Source organism: Sebastes umbrosus, chromosome 5 (genome assembly GCF_015220745.1).
Source record: "Sebastes umbrosus isolate fSebUmb1 chromosome 5, fSebUmb1.pri, whole genome shotgun sequence".
NCBI lineage: Eukaryota > Metazoa > Chordata > Actinopteri > Perciformes > Sebastidae > Sebastes > Sebastes umbrosus.
In genome coordinates this window covers 22,328,953-22,351,529 of record NC_051273.1, presented here as the reverse complement: position 1 = coordinate 22,351,529, position 22,577 = coordinate 22,328,953, and the positions used below count along the sequence as shown (strand labels likewise).

At 41.8% G+C, this 22,577-nt stretch overlaps 1 protein-coding gene and 1 long non-coding RNA gene across 2 annotated transcripts in view; one reads left to right on the top strand and one right to left on the bottom strand.

Moving 5' to 3' along the window:
* Positions 1–22,577, bottom strand: part of sema6bb (sema domain, transmembrane domain (TM), and cytoplasmic domain, (semaphorin) 6Bb) — a 166,756-nt gene that overhangs the window by 50,473 nt on the left and 93,706 nt on the right. The window contains exons 6-10 of the mRNA XM_037769257.1: positions 15,405–15,503; positions 12,825–12,915; positions 11,008–11,127; positions 10,358–10,446; positions 9,336–9,553 (exon numbers count right to left, since the gene is read on the bottom strand). Of these exons, the coding sequence (XP_037625185.1) occupies positions 9,336–9,553; positions 10,358–10,446; positions 11,008–11,127; positions 12,825–12,915; positions 15,405–15,503 (617 nt within the window). The remainder of the gene's footprint in view (positions 1–9,335; positions 9,554–10,357; positions 10,447–11,007; positions 11,128–12,824; positions 12,916–15,404; positions 15,504–22,577) is intronic.
* Positions 17,379–19,547, top strand: LOC119488062. Its single transcript, XR_005206861.1, has 3 exons — positions 17,379–18,776; positions 18,862–18,882; positions 19,099–19,547. It is a non-coding gene; the product is annotated as an uncharacterized LOC119488062 (long non-coding RNA).

The following is a 22,577-nucleotide window of genomic DNA, read 5'->3' as shown; positions in this document are numbered from 1 at the left end:
TCAGTGTGAGAAAGGGACAGGCTTCCAGCGAAGATGACAAATTGGATTTGGGCTGCTCATATTTTGACGTTCAGAACTTGAACACAAAGGAAATTGTTACTGAGACGGAAAGAAAGACTGGATAAGATAGACGCTGTCAACTCCGTGGGCGAAGAATAGATATGCAGCGGATGCAATAGCTAGATTAGCCACATGAAAAGATCTTGGCTTGAATTCCTGGAATATAAAACGAAATAGGAAATGAGTCACTGAATATTTTGCTTTTCACAAAGTGTGTGTATGTGTGTTCGTGTGTCTCATAAACACATCCCAGTAAAAAGCTTGGTGCACCTCGGAGGCTGCTTAACTACTCGTGAACCCTGCAACTGGGAACAGAACATCTGCTCCGAGAAGTGTCCATAGCCCACACACACACACATAACCAACAAATAGAGACACATTCACAGAAAGTTACACTATCTCTTCACTGAGACTGTTACTTTTTCCTGTTTTGGCTCGAGAAAGCACTACAGAGACTGAGAAATAAAGAGAGCAGTGTCAGGATGAGATAAGGAATGAGTATTAAAAAAACATCCCATGCTTCATGCTCCGAGACTCAACTCTGCTCCGAATGTGTCCTCGTCAATGACTAATGGTGTGCGTGGTGTGAGAGCTAGTGACTAAGTGTTAATACCTCAGTGATACGCACGCATTGAAAGACCCGGAGAGACTGAGTCACCTGCAACCTGCTGCTACCAAAAATCCCACACATACCCCATCTGTTTCTGGCCCTCTTTCCTTTGTAAAAAAAAATACGCTGGTGATTTGAGGGTCTGTGCCGCCTGCCGTCGTGACTCTGAGTGGTGTTTCTGTTGAGTGCCCCTTTGAAAGCCGCAGAAGGGTATGTTTGGGAAGGCAGCGCCCGAAGGCTGGATTTTGGTTGCGGCGGGGAGCCGTGCTCTCCTGATGTGCCATTTGATCAGGTCACGCCGTCTCCCTCAGTACTTATCATTCATATGCAGGGATGTGACTCAACCCCGGCCAGCGTGGCGGAGCTGCAGGCATATCTGTGGACGATACGGTGGGTCTCTCTCAGGACCGCCGGCACCAGATGTTATGTGTGACATGTCTGCCAGCTATGCACCGGTCGGCGCCAGCTCGGCTTCCTTTCTCTACCGTATCCCACAACTGCAGGTCACTGGGTTTGCCCCGCGTAGGGCTGCGCGTCCAGCAGAAGTAAGCCAGAAGGCCTCGAGCAGTTTTTCTCTCCACATTCTCTTAATTATTCCCATTTTCACTCGAGTAGTCTCTCCTGCTTTTGTTATCTAGTCCAGTGGTTCCCAGCCTGGGGTCTGGGGCGCCAAAGATCACAGGATGTGCATCAGGATTCGTCTGCTCTGAGGAGGTCAAAATTAGATTTGCTTCTATATAACGAACACACCAGTGTTGATTTCGTTAACGACAACTATGACGCAATATGTTAGTCAACGACCTTTTTTACCATGACTAAGACGAGACGATGACAAGACGACACCTGTGTCATTAAACACTAACGGTGACGATATCAAATATGCAATATCGCTGACGAAAAAATACAAGACTAAAATGTCGTTTAAAAACATAAAAAACATTTTGACTAAAATCAAATGACTTTTCGGTGACTAAAACTAGACTAAACCTATGAAAGATAAAAATGACTAAAATGTGGCTAAAACATTTAATTTTTGTCTTAAGACTAAGACTAAATTTAAAATAGATGCCAAAATTAACACTGTAACACACTTACTGTATATTTTATACAAAAGTCTGTATATAAAACTATTTAAAAATATATTTTTTTGCCGCTTAGTAGCAAAATCTAATAAAATATTCTGCTTTAATCCATATTTGTTGGCGTTTAGCCTTTCAAAAACAACAGTCTTACTTCGATCAAAAAGGGAGGCCCGTACCTATATTAACGAAGCGTTCTAGCAGCAATCTAACAGCACCATAAATTACATTAAATCTATTTTGGCTCTAACGTTATTATAGTAAATTAATAAAGTAATTACAAAAAAAAGATAATATTATGCACCTTGCGTCATCGCTTGGCTTTTTTTAGGGTGATGATGTTGTCGGGGGGGGGTCAGCTTTACTTAGATACAAGTAGAGGGGGCTTCATGGATGATAGGTTGGGAACCACTGATCTCGTCCATGTGTTGTTTTCATTGTACACAAATTTCCTTCCCAGTCGCCTTGCTCACTTCAGACTACTTTCCTTTTTTTTACTTTCCTTTGGTTTTACTTGCCTGTCCCTTTCTCTCTGTGTCCATCGGCATTTGTCCGTCCTTCACTCTTTCTCCTCGACTAAGGTTGAGTGACAGGCTGTCCAGGCAAGATGCATAGGGTGTACGTTTGAGAGGACTGCTGCGGAGTCTAAAGTACTTCCTCACTGTTTAACAAGCTCTCTGACAGCCTGGAATAACACTCCTCACGGACACATGATGCCTCGTAGGGGCGGACGAGGAAGAGGAGAAGAAGGTGGGAGTCAGGGGAAGTGTCAATGTCGGCCCTTTAATTAGGGGTTTAACTTTGATAAATTGTAGAGAGACTTTAACTTCTGCACACTCATGAATATAAGAAATAAAGACCTTGAAATATGGTATCAATTAGCCACATGGGGACTCTATCATTTCTGTTCAAATGTTTATAAATTATAATAAAGGGCAGAAATCCCACAACTTCTTTGATTGACTTGACTTGATTTCTACCAGACTCGATATGGATCCAGAGGGGTTTCAGAAAAACTTTGGCTGTGTCTGAAATCACTCACTACTCACTATATAGTGTACAACGATGGTCACTAATCAAGCAGGAAAAATGGTAGACATACGAGAGCGGCGCGATTGATACAAATCCATGAGCTGTGGCACGAAAAATAACGTATTTAATGTGAGCAGAGCAGCACAACACAACACAGATGGCCACAAATTACTTTGTATCTATTAATTTGGGAAAATACGCCAATGGCAGCACATCACCGCTGAACTACTTACATTCTTGCCTTTCACAATAAAAGCCCTAGATATATATGCTGCATCACTGCTTACCAGGGGAACTTAAATTCACTCAGAGCATTTCACTAAGAGGCAACTCAACAAAACAGCTTACAACATGTACTTATCACAAAAATACATGTCGGAATTTATTAGGGATGGTCTACAGTACCACCCAGCATTCAAAGCAATAACCCTCGACAACACCTCACCTCTGTCTGACAGAGAACTCTCAGCTTTACTATAGTTTCTGTCACAACCACACTCCATCATGTTTCGATTCTGCAATAATCTTGCACATGTGGAATTTGCACATCAGTTTACTACCTCATTTAATTTATATCTTAAAACAGAAATTGTAACTTGCACACTTTGCTAATGTTTATAGTATGTTTTTGTTTTTCTATGTTTATATTTTCTAAGTTAGTTGTAGTAGTGTGGTATATTTATAGTGTATTATAATATATTCTTTATATTGCGTACACTATAGATATTATCTCTAGTGTTGATATGTATCTCTAAGCCGACGTTGATCTTTTTAATTGTGCGATACTCTTCCTTTAAACTAAACTTCGAGGCATCAGAGAGGTCTATATCTTGTAGTTATATACTGTATAGGCCAACGTACAGCTTTTACAAATAGCACAGATATTCAAACTATGATCAAAACTATATCACAAAAAGTTTCATATTAAACCTTTTCAACTTTGGCCTTAATTATGAGACTCTTTTCTTTACACCTCTGAACTTTTACCCTTTATCTTCAATTTTTAATATTATTCAGGCATCCTTTTTCTTTCATTTATTCTACCACACACCTCTAACCTGATCTCCTTTTTTGTATTCAAGCAACCTCATTTTTCATACTTTTCCTTGACCTTTCCACATCAGGTCCCTGAGGGTATTCTCTTCCCTCCCTATCCCGACCATCCAGACTCATATGGGCTCGCGAAGATCTCTGTAACAAGTCTGTAATTTCCTTGTGACGTGGCTCTGCTGTCAATTACATGTGTTCCCAGACTCATTTCCTCAAGCTCTAGCTAGATACCTAACTATGCATTCCCCTTGCCTTCTCTACTGGTGCAGGCCCGGGGGGACTAGCTCGCACATCTGTGCATCCTCCCTCGTTTCACACTAAACCTGTTCTCCTCCAGCTCCTTGTCCTCCTCATTTCCCCTCCTCTGCTGTGTTTTCCCAGAGGGACATCCTGCTGTCTGACCCCCGTCACGTGGGATTCTTTACAACCAAAACCAAACATGGCCTCCCACTCTCAGGATGCACTAGATTTACTTTACTTTGCATGGGATGTTTTGCTTGCATTCCTGCGTGGCTCCATTAAGCCTAATGAGCCCACGTCACTCTGCTCCAGCGGCAATAGACATTTTCAGCTGCCAAAACAATAGCGAAGAAATAACGAGAGCTGTTTGTTTTCAGTAACCAGTCCAGTGCAGCTTGATGACGGTAAGCCTTCCATTTGACATTTCGACACATACCCACTTATTTGCGCTGATAAATAAAGCAGAAAGTACGGCCTGTTCTCTTCTTCTCCCCGATGGTTTCATATTTTTATTCTCTCCTCTTCTGAGATTGCTGTTGCTCCATACGCCTCCTTGACCTCTTGAGCATCAGGAGTGTGAGACCAGGAGGTGCTCGGTAGGAAATCCGAGCTCTTCTTTCATCCCTCTTCGAGAGGAAAGGCCCGAGGCTTCAGAGGTGGATGCACAAAGGAACTGACAACTGGAGGCGATTTTATACTCTGGAAGTAGAGACTTTAAGGATCCCACAAATGCAACTTCATAATATTTGAGGAGCTGGTGTGTGGCTGTAAAATTATCCCTGGGCACAGGAGGAGATGAGTAAGTTCAGAGTGTCCAGGGGAGACTCCAGGAGGGCCCAGTAAAACCTTGACTTTATCCGCTTATTCCCAAACTACAGTCCCGTATATGCTGCTTGGGGCCAAATGGCAGGAGAGAATAGCTATTCCTCCACTCCCGGGTCCTGCTTCATGCTGTTTTCACTGCACGATGCCAGCCAAAGCAATTTGTCTGGCAAGCACTTAGCCAGCGCGGCGCAGCGGGCCACACAGGGCCAATGGGAGTTTTGCAGCTCACCTCACACATTCTCTCGTTCTCTTTGTGTTCATTTCCCTCCATCACGCGTCTCCTTATCCATCCATCTAAACCCTCTCTTTCTCTCTCTCCTGGCTGGCAGTTATTTAAAAAAGGACCCAGTGGCAGTTTACCCAAGCAGGGGTGTGTGTGTGTTCAGCTGGTTCGCCGCAAATGCTGTTATCTGGGAACCATTGTAAGTGTGTTTGTGCACGTGTGTGTTTGTATGTGTGTGTGTGTGTGTGTGTGTGTGTGAAGCATCCATCTGTCTCTGCAGGCTCCCGCTCGCAGCGTAGTCCTTCCAAAACACGTAGATAAGATGCAGCTGATGAAACAGTTTTAGATCTCAGAGAGAGAGCGAGGGATGCACGTGTTGTCCATTATTGACTTCCTCGTCCTTGAGCTTCTCATCCGTCTCCCTCTTTATTCTCCTTCTCTGTCTTCTCTCCTTTCACGTTTACCTCATTGTCCCTCTTTCTCTCCTGTCTCTTACGGGGAGCCCACTGCTTTGAGACACTGTCCTACAACTGGTACCGTATGGTGCTTTATTCTTATATCCTAAAATAAACAAGGATGGGACCACTGGCAGATTATAGCTATGCTGCTGGCTGCATTTAAGCGAGACGCTGTATTGATTCCAGGCAAGTATTTCTATATGTTTGCCTCAATGTCTACCAGACACAGTAAGTGGTGTCAGGGCCATTCCGATTTAAGGTGAGCGGACCATCAGAAAAAGTATACCGAGTACTTTTCTATGATTTGAGCCACTTATAGACTGCAATTAGCTGTAGCAATACCTCATTTTAAAGTGTGCAGAGTAGTTTTTATCCCTGTGCAATGTAAAGGATACACAGAGGATGTTCCCACTAACATGCACACTGCAATGTTCCCTCTTAATAAGTCATTTATTAATAGGATATTTTTAGGGCTGTCAAAGTTAAAAGGATAATAACGTGCTAATGCATATTCATTTTAACGCCATTAGTTTCTTTAATGCATTAACGCATTGCGATTTTTAGGTTGTAGCAGGCAAGGTTTTTAAAGCTAGAGTGAAGATACTACCAACCATGTCATACTAGCTTGTTGGTAAGGAGACTAAATACACTACGAAGTTTCGTTAAATTTTGGCGAGGAAAAACTGGCTTGGCCATTTTCAAAGGGGTCCCTTGACCTCTGACCTCAAGATATGAGAATGAAAATGGGTTCCATGGGTACCCACAAGTCTCCCCTTTACAGACATGCCCACTTTATGATAATCACATGCAGTTTTGGGGTAAGTCATAGTCAAGTCAGTACACTGACACACTGACGGCTGTTGTTGCCTGTTGGGCTGCAGTTTGCCATGTTATGATTTGAGCATATTTTTTATGCTAAATGCAGTACCTGTGAGGGTTTCTGGGCAATATTTGTCATTGTTTTGTGTTGTTAATTGATTTCCAATAATAAATACATACATACATTTGCATAAAATAGCATATTTGTCCACTCCCATGTTGATAAGAGGATTAAATACTCTCCCTTTAAGGTACATTTTGAACAGATAAAAAAGTGTGATTAATTTGCGATTAATCGTGAATAACTATTTTAATTGAATGACAGCCCTAGTAGGTTTTTTCTTGTTAATGTGGAAAATAGCTAGAAAAAGCAGCATTTCAACGAAACACAATAAGTAGATTGCTAAAACTGTATCGGTTAAGAGAGACATAGGAATCAAGAAAAATGTTTTTGTTTATTCACACTTGCTTCAGGGGGAATTATCTCATCCCACTGGAAGAACATGTAAAACTCAACACTAGATTGAGTCACTTTAGAACATTAGTGCCTCTCTGGTGTAGAAACTAATTTATATTTCCATTTATATTTCCTGCATCAAAAGGATCTGAAGTATACTGAATGTGTAGCTCACATAAATATTTTTTTGTCGCACTCCTTCCTTCCTCCTCTCTGTCGTTCAGTTTCTCTGGTTTGCTGTTTGTGTTGTCTTTGGCTCTGCAAATACCCACCTCCTTCAATAATCCCCCATTTACCAGGAGGCACATCTCCTCTCCTCTCACCTTTTTTCAATTTAATCTCGTCTTTCGACAGATCACCCTTTTGTCCTCAATGAAAGCGTTCCATGTGTCTTAAATTACTCTGTACCCCACAATCCTGACCTCTGTACCTCCACGCAGCCTCTTTCATTTCTCTGGAGCTTTAATCGGCCTGTAGGAAGCCTTGCTCTTTCCAACTTCATAGGTGAAGGAACAAACTGTGGTGGTCCACTGAATTTCCAAGGTGAGCCGTGTGAGTGCTGCTTCACAATGGGTGTCTATCTCAGTCTCCACGGGACGTACGTCAAGATGTTTCCACGTCTGTGTGTTTCTTAAAAAAACACTCTCGGTATGATTGAATCCCCTTTTCTCTTTCCAGAGAGGACATAGATTGAAATCCTTCCACTTCAGCCCTCAAAGTCACACAGGTATGCACACGTACACACACATTCACACACAAATAAAGCTTATTGAAAGGCACACAGGTTGATTATTGATCTGGAGCAGTGATTGTCAACCAGGTCTGCACTTGCTTTGGGCTATGTGGAAAAATTGTCAGCTGGAACAGCGTGTGTTGAGAGTGCGTGCAAACTAGTTAGCAAGCCAGCAGAGAAGTTGAATCGATAACACTTTCTATGTCTATAATGCATTATAAACATACTTATAATGTATTATAGGTTATTATTATAAGTTCTCATACATATTCACAATGCTTTGTAACAATACTATTCACACATTATAAAGCATTTTATAAAAACTTATAAGGTCAAGTATCATAATACTTCTTTTTAATTTTTTTGTATTCTAATTCCCATACTTGTAATACATTATAATCTTTTTATAATGCATTATAATCACTGTTATAATGTGATTATAAGTTTCTCTAAGTGAAAAATATCATTAAATCAATGAAAGAACACAAAACATTGTAAAAATGTATTTTTACTTTACTTAAAGGAAACAATGGCCACTTACAATAACTTATAATCACATTTTAATGCATTATAAATGTGATTATAATGTATTTTAAAAAGATAATAATGTATACAACTATGGTTATTATAATACACTATGATCCTTGCAAACAAATGTCAGTGAGTGACCAGCTATTATGAAGTATTATATATATAATACTTGACCTTATTAGTCATTATAAAATGCTTTATAATATGTTATTATTATTGTTAGAAAGCATTATGAACATTAATAAGTGCTTATATCTATAATTATACAGTGCTAATACATAATGAGTATTAATAATGAGACGGGCGTCATAGAAGGTGTTACCGTTGAAACAGTTAGCTATACAGTATTTCAAATGGTGAAATATACCGTAGCTATAATGTATAAACCATGCTAATAGTTAGTCAAAGCAATGGATTAAAAGTTCAAATAGCTAAAAGTAATAAATACGTTGTTAAAATACTTATATAGCTAAAATGAATGAATGGAAAAGTTAAAATAGTTAATTTAAAACACGGTTCAAATAGTTAGCTTAAAGTGACAGTTGAAACAGCTCCAGTAAACGTGAATCGAAAGATAACTAAAAGAACTAACTGAAATATAACTTAAAGTAATGTTCAAATAATTAGCTAAAAGTAATAATTAAAGGTTAAAATAGAGCTAACAGTAATGGATAAACCAGCACATTCTCATCCCAACTCACGCCCCTTGGCGTCACTTTAGTTTCGGCATCAAAACCACTATAGTGTTGACGCTGAAAGTTGTGAACAGGAGACGTGAACAGGGGTGTCCTGGATTAAAGCCTTGTGTTGTTGGGCACATACACCTCCCTTCTAGCCCGCCCTTAGTGTGTCTTTTCGCTCTTTAAACTACAGTCACTCCCGACGTACTTTCTCTGAGCATTTACTGTTGACGCGTACGGGTTCACATTGTAGTTAATGGAAAGCCTGGTGCGTTTCATACCGGCGCTAAGGGGTGCCTTGTGCGGCGGTATCAAACGCCGACGGCCATGACAAAGTGTCTGTATTTGGCGCCCTGTGAATGAGAACGAGCTGGATAAACAGTTGAATCAGATGCCGATGTTCAGGCTCCTGGAGGTACAACTGACAAAATAGGTTGCACTGATCTTGAGTGTCCTTGTGTGCACATTTTTGAGAGAGATGAAGGCATATTTTGTGTGCTTTGTAGCTTGTTTAAAGGTTTATGTTAGTATGTGGTACCTGTTTGCCGGTGTGGAGAACACCCCCAGGATTATGTCCCTGCCGTGCATCCTGATGATGGGGCTGGTGGAGTGGAGCAGGTTGAAGTAGAAGTGGGAATCGCCGGGGACGGAGCAGTTCAGACGGGCCTTCAGGAACGAGGTCCACTGCTTCTCCAGGACACGCTGAGAGCCGCCGAGATCACGTTTGCACACCCGCGACACCCTTGACACCACCACCTGTGAGTAATCAGGCACAGAGAAGCAGCTGTGGGCATAGAAAATGACTGACAGGTGTGCAGCGTCTCACATATAACTCCGATGATACGCTGGGGAGCAAGCTTTGGGGTTTCATCTTCAAACAGGCATATTTAAAAGCTCTCTCTAACTTCAGGGTGATCTTTACAGAGTCATTTGCATGCTATTTGCAATGCGGAAACCCTGTTTTGACAGATCATTGTTTTATAATGGTAAACCTAATATCAATTATTCATAAAAATGTCAGCGCATCTCAAAATTGCTTCTTTGAACACCGTCCTCCACACAACGGTGATGCTGTTTAAGTATCCATTTACTCTGCTCTCTGTAAACATGTCAAACCCGGAGACCTTGTGCAAGCACTTCTCCCCAAATGTGAATTGCTAATTCATTAGAGAAGATCCCGATGCTGATTTTTTTCCATAAAGACATATCCCCAGCTCTGGTAAGGGCAGGAAATATACAAAGCTATTTAAAAAAAGGCTTTTCTCAGGTTAATACCGACATGAATTGTTTACTCAGACTGTGATTTGTCGGATTAGATATGCAGACAAACAAATATAAGGATGAAAGGTCAGTGTAGCTGAGGGAGAAGAGTTGATATTGACATTCAAATAATAGCAGCAGGGAGATATTAGAGCAGCTTTCGTGGTGTTGCATTTTAAGCACACATCCTCTACAGTCCTTTTAAAAAAGGTGCTCTGAATGGACCGGCAGCTCCTCCGTGTGAATGCTGTGAGTTCACAGGTCCAGGAGGATACCTTTTCATCAGAACGACTTCTATACCTTCTCCAGGTAATTGAACTCCATGGCTATCTCTCGGAAGAAGAAGTAGATGTGAGGTCCCCACTCCACGGCGCTGACAAAATACGGCTCTATATTGAGAGAGAGAAGGGGGGAAAAAGGTTTAATAAAATATAGATGGACCATCAGAGAGCAAACAGCAAACAGTGTCTCCATTTGCAAATGCATCATTCGCTCCCACGACACCGAGGTAACATGAGGGCAGTGAGAAAGAGGCACAGGCCACGCTTAATTTCATTACATGGTGAAAGGGGATTTCACACCGAACAATAAGCGCATTATGACTCCCTGATGTTTCGGAGAACTCGGGTTTCACGCTACGCATTTGGACGCTATTACACCCGGGACCGGCTACAACCTGTGTGTCTGATATCATGCATTTTTTTTTTTCCCGCTGTCTCGTTGTCTTCGTTAAGTTTGACCGTGATGTGGATTTTCTGTCAGGGAGCAGCACGTTTGACAGCTTCGTGTCCAGTGACCTGAACATGGAGTTGTCAGGGCGCTGCTGACTCAGCCGCTCTGCTACTGACGCATGTATCGATCCCGCATGCTGCTAAGTGATGTGGACGCACACACACTCAAAACACCAGAGTCTGATGCACACACACACACACACACACGTCTGTAGGTACCTCTGAACCACTTGGAGTCGTGCTTGACGGTGCGCAGAGCGGGACTGTCCCCAAGGCTACGGTAGATCACCGCATCAATGGCCAGGAAGTCTGTCACTGTGGCTGTAAACAGATTCCCCTCTGACACACAAACACACACACACATAGAAACACTGGTGAGTTAGGCTGCAACAGCATGACCACAAACAATAAAGCCGGCGTGAACGTTTTATGAAAGTCCTCCTGCATCATAAACATAACATGACTGACCAGTCAACAATATAATTGCAGAAACATAATTGCAACTTTGCATCACTCCCACGCCAAAAAAATAACATTTTTACTTCTAGCTAATATCAGATAATGGGCTGATGGCTGAACAGTAATGGCTCCCTACAGTTTCAGCCACAGAACAGCGTTGATTATATTATAGTGGAGTGTTTAAATCTGATGAAGTAAACAAAGCTGATGAATAAAAAAAAAAAAAAATCACAATAGCTCCGTTTTGTTGAGGCTGCTGAATGCAGCGCATTCAGTGACATTCAACAATGATATTCATCAGAGCTGATCCACGTGCAGGAGAGGAAGTAAAGACTAAAACTAGGGCTGGCAATTGATTCAAATATTTAATTGGGATTAAAGCAGCAGTGGCTAGAATTGTAACAAATATGATTAAAAGAAAGTTATATATAAAACGGTCACTATATCCTGACAGAACACTTGAATTACAATATGCTGAAAGGTTATTATGGAATTTTTGCCCAATGATGCCAAAAATGTACTGCCTACTGAAGCTTTAATCGCACGATTGTTAAATTCCCAAAAGCATGCCAATTAGAATGTTTTATATTCAAACAACTATTTCAGGTCATTGTGAGTCATTCATATATACGTCAGCTGTCTTGAATCTTTTATGTAAGATCACAAAATTACAATACAAAGGACGTGAAAACAAAACAAATTGATGCTCATTTTGTATTCCTCCGAGATCACACACTGGACAAATCTAATTTTCTTCTCCCAGAGCAGCATGCAGACTCATTTCTACATGAAGAAGCAGAATAACAGCTGTTATTTGAGCACAAATTATTGTTTTCTTAAATTATATCACCAAAAAACAATTATTTTTCAGTTTATGGTAAGATAATGTGTACGCAACTTAAGTTTACTCCAGACATGTTTTCCTTGTCATATCTAACTTTGTGAAACACATTCTACCTTAATGTAGAGATACTAGGGCTGTCAGTCGATTAAAATAGTTAATCGTGATTAATCGCAAATTAATCACACATTTTTTAATCTGTTCAAAATGTACCTTAAAGGGAGATTTGACAAGTATTTAATACTCTTATCAACATGGGAGTGGGCAAATATGCTGCTTTATGCAAATGTATGTATATATTTATTATTGGAAATCAATTAACAACACAAAACAATGACAAATATTGTCCAGAAAACAATAAAAAATATGCTCAAATCAAAGGGAGACTCGTATGGATACCCATAGAACCCATTTTCATTCTCATATCTTGAGGTCAGAGGTCAAGGGACCCCATGGCCATGACAGTTTTCCCTCGCCAAAATTTAGCTTAAGTTGGTAGCGTTATTTAGCCTCCTTCTCGTAGATCATAGTATGACATGGTTGGTACCAATGGATTCCTTAGGTTTACTAGTTTCATATGATGCCAGTATCTTCACTCTAACTTCTCGCTACAACCTCAAAATTGCAAGTTACGTTAATGGGTTAAAGAAATTAGTGGCGTTAAACCAACTTGCGTTAACGAGTTATTATCGTGTTAACTTTGACAGCCATAACTAAAACAAAAGGTGCATCTTACCTGCAAACCGAGCTACATTGGCGTGTTTGGGGTCATAGGGGCATCTCGCCATACCACTGACCGTGTCTCCAACCATCTCGAGAGTGTCTCCCTGTAACACCGTACACACACAGACACACACAGAAAGATGCACGCATCAATCAGCAATCTCCAAACAATATGAATGCGTCTACTGAGCAGCATTATGAAAACAAGCCACAAAGAGAATAACAATTAGGGAGCGTTACCGTAAGTGCAAACTAATGATTCACTGGTGCCAATTAGGCACAGCAGCAACAACAAGAGAGTCCCGTTCTCATGCATAAATAAAACACACACACACACAGGGGCCCATACACCCACATAAAGTCATACATAAATACACAGTGAAATCTCTCTTCTGCTTCTATTACACACTTACAAACAGATGCACTTAAAAGGCAGCCAAAAGCAAACAATCTCAACAGCACAGTCTAATTCTCGTCCACGACTGAAAAGGAAATAATTTATTGGTGTCATTTCATTAAAAAAAAACAGCTATAAATAAAACAGTAGCTAGCATCGCTAACTAGTCCCCAGAGAAGCAGACAGCCTATCACGGAGAGACAGGTGTGTTATACTCTGTTGTAGAATGTCATTAGCTGCTGACAGATAATGGGCCAGGTACGTCTCAGTGTCCCACTGTTGCGCTATGTTTGAAATGTGAGAGACTGAAAATAACACTTATCTGAAAAAGCCTTTGATAGTTAAAGGATTTTTTTTCCCCTCTACTCACTTTCTCCAACTCAACTGCCTTCATCGCTCATTTAATATTCCTGCAGAATGATGTGAAATCAGCCGAGTCCGTGATTAATATTTATGCGTAGTTTTTCCTTCCACAAGTTTGAAATCGTCACAGTAATGGAGCGAGACAGGGAAGTGGTCGGGAAGTGGAGCACATTTGGCTGCGTGGTGGAGGATTCAGGTGAGCTGCTCTGTCGGGATGGATACAAACCTTCTGACAAATATGTTTTTTTGGTGGGGTGGAGGGAATATTCAGAGTACACTGCGGCTAAATGTTAGAATCAGGTCAGTCAGCACTTACACTTGTAGCTTGAACTCGGCTGTCTCTTAACTTCTGCCTCAAACTGCGGGATTGCTTTGCTTTCTTAAAGGGACTGTATGTAACTTTGTACACATGTAAATTGTTTTTTATTGCCAATGTGTTAACAGGTTGTAACCTAACCTAAAAAAGTGAGACCTTCTGCGACTTTCTGGGTTTCCTCTATCAGCGAGTGTGTGAGACAACGAGCGACTAGTGGAGCAGAAGAGAGTTAGTTTAGCTTTGAGAATATCAAGTGAATGCTCAGTGAAAGTTGCAGTTTGTGCAGAAATGTGTCTTGTTTCCCTGCTGCTGAGTGAAGTGACAGTGGGATTAAAGAACCAATATGTCATATATTTACTGTAATAAATCATAAAATGACCATGATATGCCATCAGAGATTAAAGAAACATCTGGCTTCTCCAACAATAATGCTACAGCCAGTATGTTCTTCTATGAAATTTCCAGCCCGGTCCAGAACGTCTGTTTTTGTTTTGGCCTGTGTGATCCGTCCACTGCCCATTTCAACACCCTGTTGCCACATATAAAACAAACCGGCACGCAAACACAGCCTTCGGCAGCCATGGAAGCAAGCAAACGAACCGGATCAACAGAGATAATGCTAACGTTAGATTCTGCCCGACCTGAAAAGCCTCGGCACATCTCTCTGTGGTCCGTGTGCAGCTGGTTTTCAAGGCAGCGAGTATGTGAGACACACAGCCGGTGAAGTGATTCAGACTACTGCTGCTGTCCAGAGGCTAATGCTGTGATGCTAACACACACTAACAGTCACACTGGAGGAGCGGACGAGCCACAGTTCCAATATTTGGAATGTCAGTCCTACGTATTGATCCTTCCTCCGGAGCGAGTTACGTTATCGACTCCAACCCAGGAGACCAAAACTACGGTGTCTCCCCTGGTCCTTCTGACCACGGTCAGGAGGCTGAAGCAGGAAAAGTTAACACTAGGATCAACATCAGCCGGGCCTTCTAATCATGGAAGGACCTTTGTTTGGTGACGTTACTGCCAAGCATGTGAAATATGTAGTGATATTGTGGTTTTAGCTACTAATGTTGCTACAGGTGTCACTGTTAACAAGCACTTTCTGATTCTAACAGAGAGCCCCTTTAACCACTAAATGTAGCCAAAGAAATCAAACCAGGCAAACAAGTCACGTCTCTGCACCCTCCTCTTCCTCTTCTCGCCTCTTTGTGTTCTTCTTGATTATCCGTCTCTGACTCTCAACGATAACAAGCTCGGCAGACCGCAAAGTTTAACCACCGGGAAATAACAACTGTTGTATCTCAGGGAAAACAAGGCGCTGAAACCGCCAGACAACAAGGATAAAAAAAGTCCTGGGGAGGAAGTCGACACCGCCTCGAGTGCCGAACAAACAGCTCTAATCAAGCTGTACATTCTCACCTGAACAGACGTACTGATTATGTTCGGAAGCGAGGCCTCTGTTTAGGAAGAACAGATCAGTGACGTCAAACCAAACCATTATGTTATGGTGAACTTACAGTGTAGTTGGCACAGAGCGGGTTGAAGGCGTTGGTCCCGCACACAAACAGGCCTCCTTGTCTTCTGAGCAGCACCTTCATGAAATTACGGCATTCATCCTGCAGGAAAGAGAGAAATAAAAGAGAGGGAGAGCTTAATATGCAGGAGGCGTAAAAGTGAAGAAAAGAAAAGCAAAATGACGGAGCGAATAGAGGGAAAACTGAGTTTATTTTTCAGAGACTGATTATCCAAACCGCTCTGTGAAATGAAGCTTTTCAGTTGCCTGATGTGTGGAATTATCACACCATTAACGCTGTCAATCATATTGATACAGTCTGAACGCAGCCTGCAGAGACTCAAACTGTCTACCCTCCTCACACATTGCAAACACAGACCGCTGCACGTACGCCGCTGATTGACAGACGGTAATCCAAACCAGCCTCAGGATTTTAAAACAAGCCACAGATTTAAGGCTAATTTCTCCACCGTGAGGCGTCAAACTACATGAAGCCCTCTTAATGACTAAATAAACCCGAGTCACAGTTTAATTTGTCCATGCTTTTTCTTTGAAATGAGAAGTCGTGTAAGCGCCACATGACTTAATAACCGCTTTAGCCCCACAGTGCCAAAAAGTAATAAATGGTGGTGGAGTGAAAACTGAAAAAAATGACTTCCAAGGTAATCTGCTGCCTCGACAAAAGGATAATGTGTCAGTGTGTTTAAAGGAGAAATTACTAAACACATGTAACCTCTGATGAACACTTTACACTGCTGTGATAATCACACAATCCTGGAAATACAGCACTGGTACTTTTACCCAACTCTTTCAACTGATTATCTTTTACTTTTAACTATTTTAACAATTTATCCATTAAGGTAGCTAACAGTTTAGACTTCACTGCTTCCTTGCTAACTAGTTTTCATGCACTCTCAATGCAACAAACATACATTTATACATTGAATGAAATATAGATGTAAAGTGAGAAAAATTATTACTAAAAACTTGGGGCTGTCAATTGATTCAAATATTTAATTACGATTAACCGCAAATTAATAGCACATTTTTTATCTGTTCAAAATGTATCCTAAAGGGAGATTTGTCAAGTATTTAATACTCTTATTAACATGGGAGTGGACAAATATACTGCTTTATGCAAATATATGTATATATTTATTATTGGAAATCAATTAACAACACAAAACAATGACAAATATTGTCCAGAAACCCTCACAGGTACTGCATTTAGCATAAAAAAATATGCTCAAATCATAACATGGCAAACTGCAGCCCAACAGGCAACAACAGCTGTCAGTGTGTCAGTGTGTTGACTTGACTATGCCTTGCCCCAAAACTGCATGTGATTATCATAAAGTGGGCATGTCTGTAAAGGGGAGACTCGTGGGTACCCATAGAACACATTTTCATTCACATATCTGGAGGTCAGAAGCATTATTTAGCCTTTAGCGGCAGTGGCTCAGAGGGTAGAGCAGGTTGTCCACCAATCGGAAGGTCACTTAACAAGACACTTAACCCAAAATTGCTCCCAAAAGCATAGCCATCGGTTTGTGAATGAGTATTTAGCTTAGATCCTGATGGGCAAAGATGGCACCTTAGAAGCCTCTGCCATCAGTGTATGAATGTGTGTGTGAATGGGTGAATGCTGACATGTAGTGTAAAAGCTTTGAGTGGTCGGAAGACTAGAAAAGCGCTATATAAATGCAAGTCCATTTACCATTTAGCCTCCTTCTCGACTATTTAATATGACATGGACTGCACCAATGGATTCCTTAATTTTTCTAGTTTCATATGATGCCAGTATCTTCACTCTAGCTTTAAAACTGAGCCCGCTACAACATCCAAAGATCAATTGCATTAAAGAAATTAGTGGTGTTAAAACGAATTTGCGTTAACACGTTATTATCATGTTAACTTTGACAGCCCTCTAAAAATGCTGAAAAATACAAGAAAGATAAAAAATACAGACAATTTGTACATAAAAACTTTGATGCGAGTTGTGCGCAGTTCAATAAAGTTATTTTTTTCCTCTCAAGTTTGATTTGTAGGATTGTACAGCATGGAAAGGTAAAGGTACTCACAACAAATATTTCACAACAAGAAGAAGAAATAAATTGCAGAAAAGTTAGATACATACAGTACGGGTAACAGAAAGGTTTTTTGTTCTTGCTTTTACCATCTTGTGACCCCTCAGACTTATTGTAGTACTACTTGGGAGGTCCTGATGCCCAGGTTGGGAATCACTGTCTCCAGTTAAGAAAGTAACATGATGATGAACAAACAAAGAATCTATCAACAGTGAATCTGCATGTGCATGACCTTTGACTTTAAAAGCCAAAAAGCACCGACAGCAGCTTGCTCTTGCAGGGCCGAGTCCACCACCCATGTGTGTGCGTTTGTGTGTGTGTGTGGTTGAGTGAGTGAGAGAGTGTCGATGTACAGTACAGTACTGTAGATCACTGGTGGACAGCAGCCAGCCACCCCCTCCCCAAACGATGAGTGTCCCAGCCAGGATGGCACCAGCTCTGACACACACACACACACACACACACACATGCACATTGCACACACATACCAGATGGGGTCTACTTCAAGACCACCACTCGCACTGATCTCATCGGAAAGAGAAGCGGGGCTGCAGCAGAAGCGGTGGTGGTGATAGCGGGTATGTGAAATGACAGTCTGTATGTGAGTGTGTGAGTGTGTGAGTGTGTGTGGGTGAGATCAGAGGGAAAGCAGCGATATGAGAGACGGGTGAGTGTTATTCCAGATGCTCCACCCTGCACCCTCCTACCCCTCCACCGGCCCACTTCACTCCCTGCTGGGTTCTCGGTTTTCAACGGCATAAAAACAGGAAAGGAGGAAGTGTTTTCAATGTGTGAGTGTGTGTGTGTGTGTGTGTTGGGGTGCAGGGGGGTGTGTCAAGTGTGAGGTGTAAATTTCTAATGGCGCAGCACTGTGTGACAAATTGCGGAGCGAGTGTGACAGTATATATGTGTGTGTGTGTGTGTGTCACTCCCCCGCATACAGCTCATGTGTGCCTGGTGCATATATCTGTGTGTGTGTGTGTGTGTGTGTGTGTGTGTATGTGTGTTGTATCGCAGCGCAGATGCATGCTCATGTGTGGGAATCATTTGCATGCTGTTTGTCGGTGGGGTTGCAGTCTGTCAGCTTGGTCAGAGCTGTAATCACAAAGCCAGATGAAGCACTCTTAATAACAACCCAGTCCAACTGCCAGCGTCTCAGAGAGGGGAGTAAACACTTGGAAGAGCCAAACCGCTGCACCAATGTGCACATTTGGCAGCGCTTGTTTGCAGAAAATGAAACATTTCATGACAGGATAAAAACAAGGGGTTGGTCCTTTTCAACTATTGAGGTTTGATTGCCATTTACAGACATCTACAAAATGCATCCCCCTGCTGCATACATGCTTTTCATTAACCCTTATTCATCTGTTCCAGGAAGCAATTTGGCACTTCCAGGTATGTGGTTTGTCTTTATTCAAAGCCCAGTTTAGTCAGCAGGATTAGTGTATTACTATGTTTTTCACATTTAAAAAAAATAAACCAATTACAAAGGATCAAGTACTGAATCACTGAAATAAACAATTATGTATAAATCCAAATGTTGTATGTCCTTCTTCTCCGCTCTGCCTCCCCCCCTCTCTCTCTCTATCTGCTCCCTCGCTCCCTGGGCAGAATCCAGACAAAACGCCACCTGTGCTGGCTGGCAAGCCTTCCCAAGACCCAGACGACTGCAGCCCTCCTCCTCCTCCTCCTCCTCCTCCTCCTCCTCTTCCTCCACCTCCTCCTCCTCTCACTGACAGTGGCAGAGCTGCTCTGAAAAATTAATCTGCAGCACAGATGAATTACACAGGAGCACGCGCCCAAGTGCAAATATGGACGTAGCTGTGAATGGAGGGGAGATTTAAAGGAGTGTGAAAAGATATGGGGAGATGCTTCACCAGTGTGTGTAGTACAGTATGTGTGTGCCTGTGAGCAAGTTTGTATATCTGCTGATAAATAAACTAGGCGCTACGTAGGCAGCGGGTTTTTAATTAGTCTCTTGCTCTCAAAGCGGCAGTGGGTAGAAATGGAGCAAATATGATTAAAAAAAGTATTTTTTTATAAAACGGTCACTACATCATGACAGTAGTGCATGAGACATGTAATCTGAAAAAAAATCATGTTCCTCTGTGGTCTTCGGTGCTCCTAACGGCATCTGCAAGATTTCACAAACCGGAGGAAAACAACCAATCAGAGCAGAGCTGAAGCTGCCGTCCAGCTGCGTCTCTGAGCAGCTGTCAATCCCTCGCGAACTCCCATTAAACAGTCAAACTAGGCAGCGCTGATCAAATATGAATCAATATTCTGTTACTGCATTGCCTCAGTTTTAGAAACATCTTGTAGTGTACTGTTTACCTGTAAAATGAGAACGTTTGTGACCCGACCGCCTTGTTGTTTCCTACCAACGGAAATAAAAATACAACCTGACCTGAAAACGTTTAATGAAAAGGTGAAACACTGGCTGAAACTAAACCAAACCTGTGTGATCACTGGTTATTGATTGAGATCATACATATGGAAACTGATTGTAATGTTCAATGTTGTATGATGTGATTTTATGTATGATGTGCTATTCTGTATTTTTTATTTATTTTCTTTTTCTTAAAAGCCTAACCAGGGACAAGGTCTGCAAATTAGCTATAGCTAGAAGTCCTATATACGTTGCATCGGTTGCACTTCAATTAAGTGTAACAATGCCTTTGTGTTGTCCTTGTCAAATAAACTAATAAATAAATAAAAAATGTTGAGATCTGTTGAGGAAATACCAAGCACTGCCCACCAGCTGGAGCACAGCCAATAGGAACGCTCTCTCTCTCTGAAATGACCTGTGATTGGTCAAATTCTCCCGTCACGGGCTAGATTTTTTTAAAACCTGAAAACAGAGCCATGAGGAGGAGCAGAAGTCTCTCAGAACACTTGAATTATAACATGTTGAAAGGTTATTATGGAATTTTTGCCCGATGATGCCAAAAACGTTCTGCCGACTGAAGCTTTGAGGCTGGTTCTACTCTGCAGATGTTGACCGAGCAAGTGTATTCATCACTCTTGGATTCTCACCACAGATATTTTCCATGGACACACACAGATATCCAAAAGAATTCATATAAATGCAAGTGATCACACGCGCTCAGTCAGAGTATCGGCAACAAGTTCTCTGTTGCTACAACATCTGCGCAAAACAACCTGCAGCAGTCAGACACCATTAAGACTTGAGGAGGCTCCACATTCTGCATCTGCTTTCCATCTATTGTCCGGAACTCAACCTTTAGTCAGAGACGATAAACAACCTTTTTTCTTTCGGTCTAATCCTGGGTTCAATGTTTGTTCTAATGACGAGGCTTTATCCAAAAAACCTAAACCAACGTGGGGTTTTTGCCTCCGGCTACAATCAGCATTCCCGTGTTAGGTCTACCCGAAATACAAAACAGGTGCACACGTCGTAAAATCTTCTGCTCGTTTTCCTGCTTTAGGAGCAACTGCAGCATGTTTCATACCCTCATAAAACATAATAAGTTATCATGATGACCTGCTTTAGTAATGTTCGTACAATAGGAGCCATCTAAGGCAGTACATCAGGGGGTCGTATTTAGCAAGCTGCTCCTCTAAATCTCCAAAGTTTCCATTACATGCCTGGCTGGTCCCCTGATGTTAGCGACCAGGGAGAAGAGAGCATCGCTCTGCCAAGAGACGCCGTTGAGCCAGAACACTCCCACACACACACACACACACACTCGCTCACACACATATACTGTACACACACACTCAAAAAGGTTGGCGAGCCCTCTTCTTCACTCATTAACAACAGGCTTGTCATTCCCAGAAAAATCCCTGACGCACAATTCTGACTGAAAACAGAGCGACTGTCAATGACAGAAAGCGAGAGTGAGTGTGTGTATGTTTGTGCGCATGTGGGCGGAGGATAAATTAACAGCGGTACCAAATTAGCAGCAATGTGCTGTTCTGAGAGCTGCGGTCTTACTCAGCATGTTAAAGCTAATCCGCATCCCTCTGCAGCCCTTCTTCTCAGTTTGATGGTAATTCTGACTGAACACACCACAGGCCACAAACAAACATCAGACTCCAGAGGGCGGGGGAGAGACGGAGGGGAAAGTGAGATAATAGAGATAGGAGGCGAAAAATAAAGAGAGGGGGAGACGTTTGGGAGAGAGTGAAGGAAAGAGAGACAGAAAGGAGGAAACACAGTTTTTCCAGGCCAGTCAGCCATGTGGCAGCCTCAGCGGTGGAGCCGACCTGCAGCAAGACCTACAGATCGTGGGGTCAGCTGAGCTCCACTCCCTGGTGGACACACACACACACACACACACACACACACACACACACACGCCAGCATTCAATCCTTGCCCACAACACTTAACCTGAATCACCTCTGGACAGCTCTCTGTCTGACCACCTGCTGAGACAACGGTGGCAAATTGTCACATCGTGACTAATACATGTGATAATGGATGCTCGCCTTTAAAAAAAAAAAGAAAAAAAACTTTTGGGGAATATATGGAGAAAAGAAGGCTCAGCACACTCAGGTCAAATGCAAGTATTTTATGTAGGACTGTCAACGTTAATGCATCATATGAAACTACAAAGCCTAAGGAATCCATCGGTACCAACCATGTCATAGCTTGTCACCAAGGAGGGTAAACAACGCTCCAAACTTACAATACAGTTTGGCGAGGGAAAACTGGCATGGCCATTTTCAAAGGGGTCCCTTGACCTCAGACCTTAAGATATGTGAATAAAAATGGTTTCTATGGGTACCAACGAGGGGTAAGTCATAGTCAAGTCAGCACACTGACACACTGACAGCTGTTGTTGCCTGTTGGGCTGCAGTTTGCCATGTTATGATTTGAGCATATTTTTCATGCTAAATGCAGTACCTGTGAGGGTTTCTGGACAATATCTGTCATTGTTTTGTGTTGTTAATTGATTTCCAATAATAAATATATACATACATTTGCATAAAGCAGCATATTTGCCCACTCCCATGTTGATAAGAGTATTAAATACTTGACAAATCTCCCTTTAAGGTGCATATTGAACAGATACAAAATTTGCAATTTATTTGCGATTAATCGCGATTTAATATTTTAATCGAT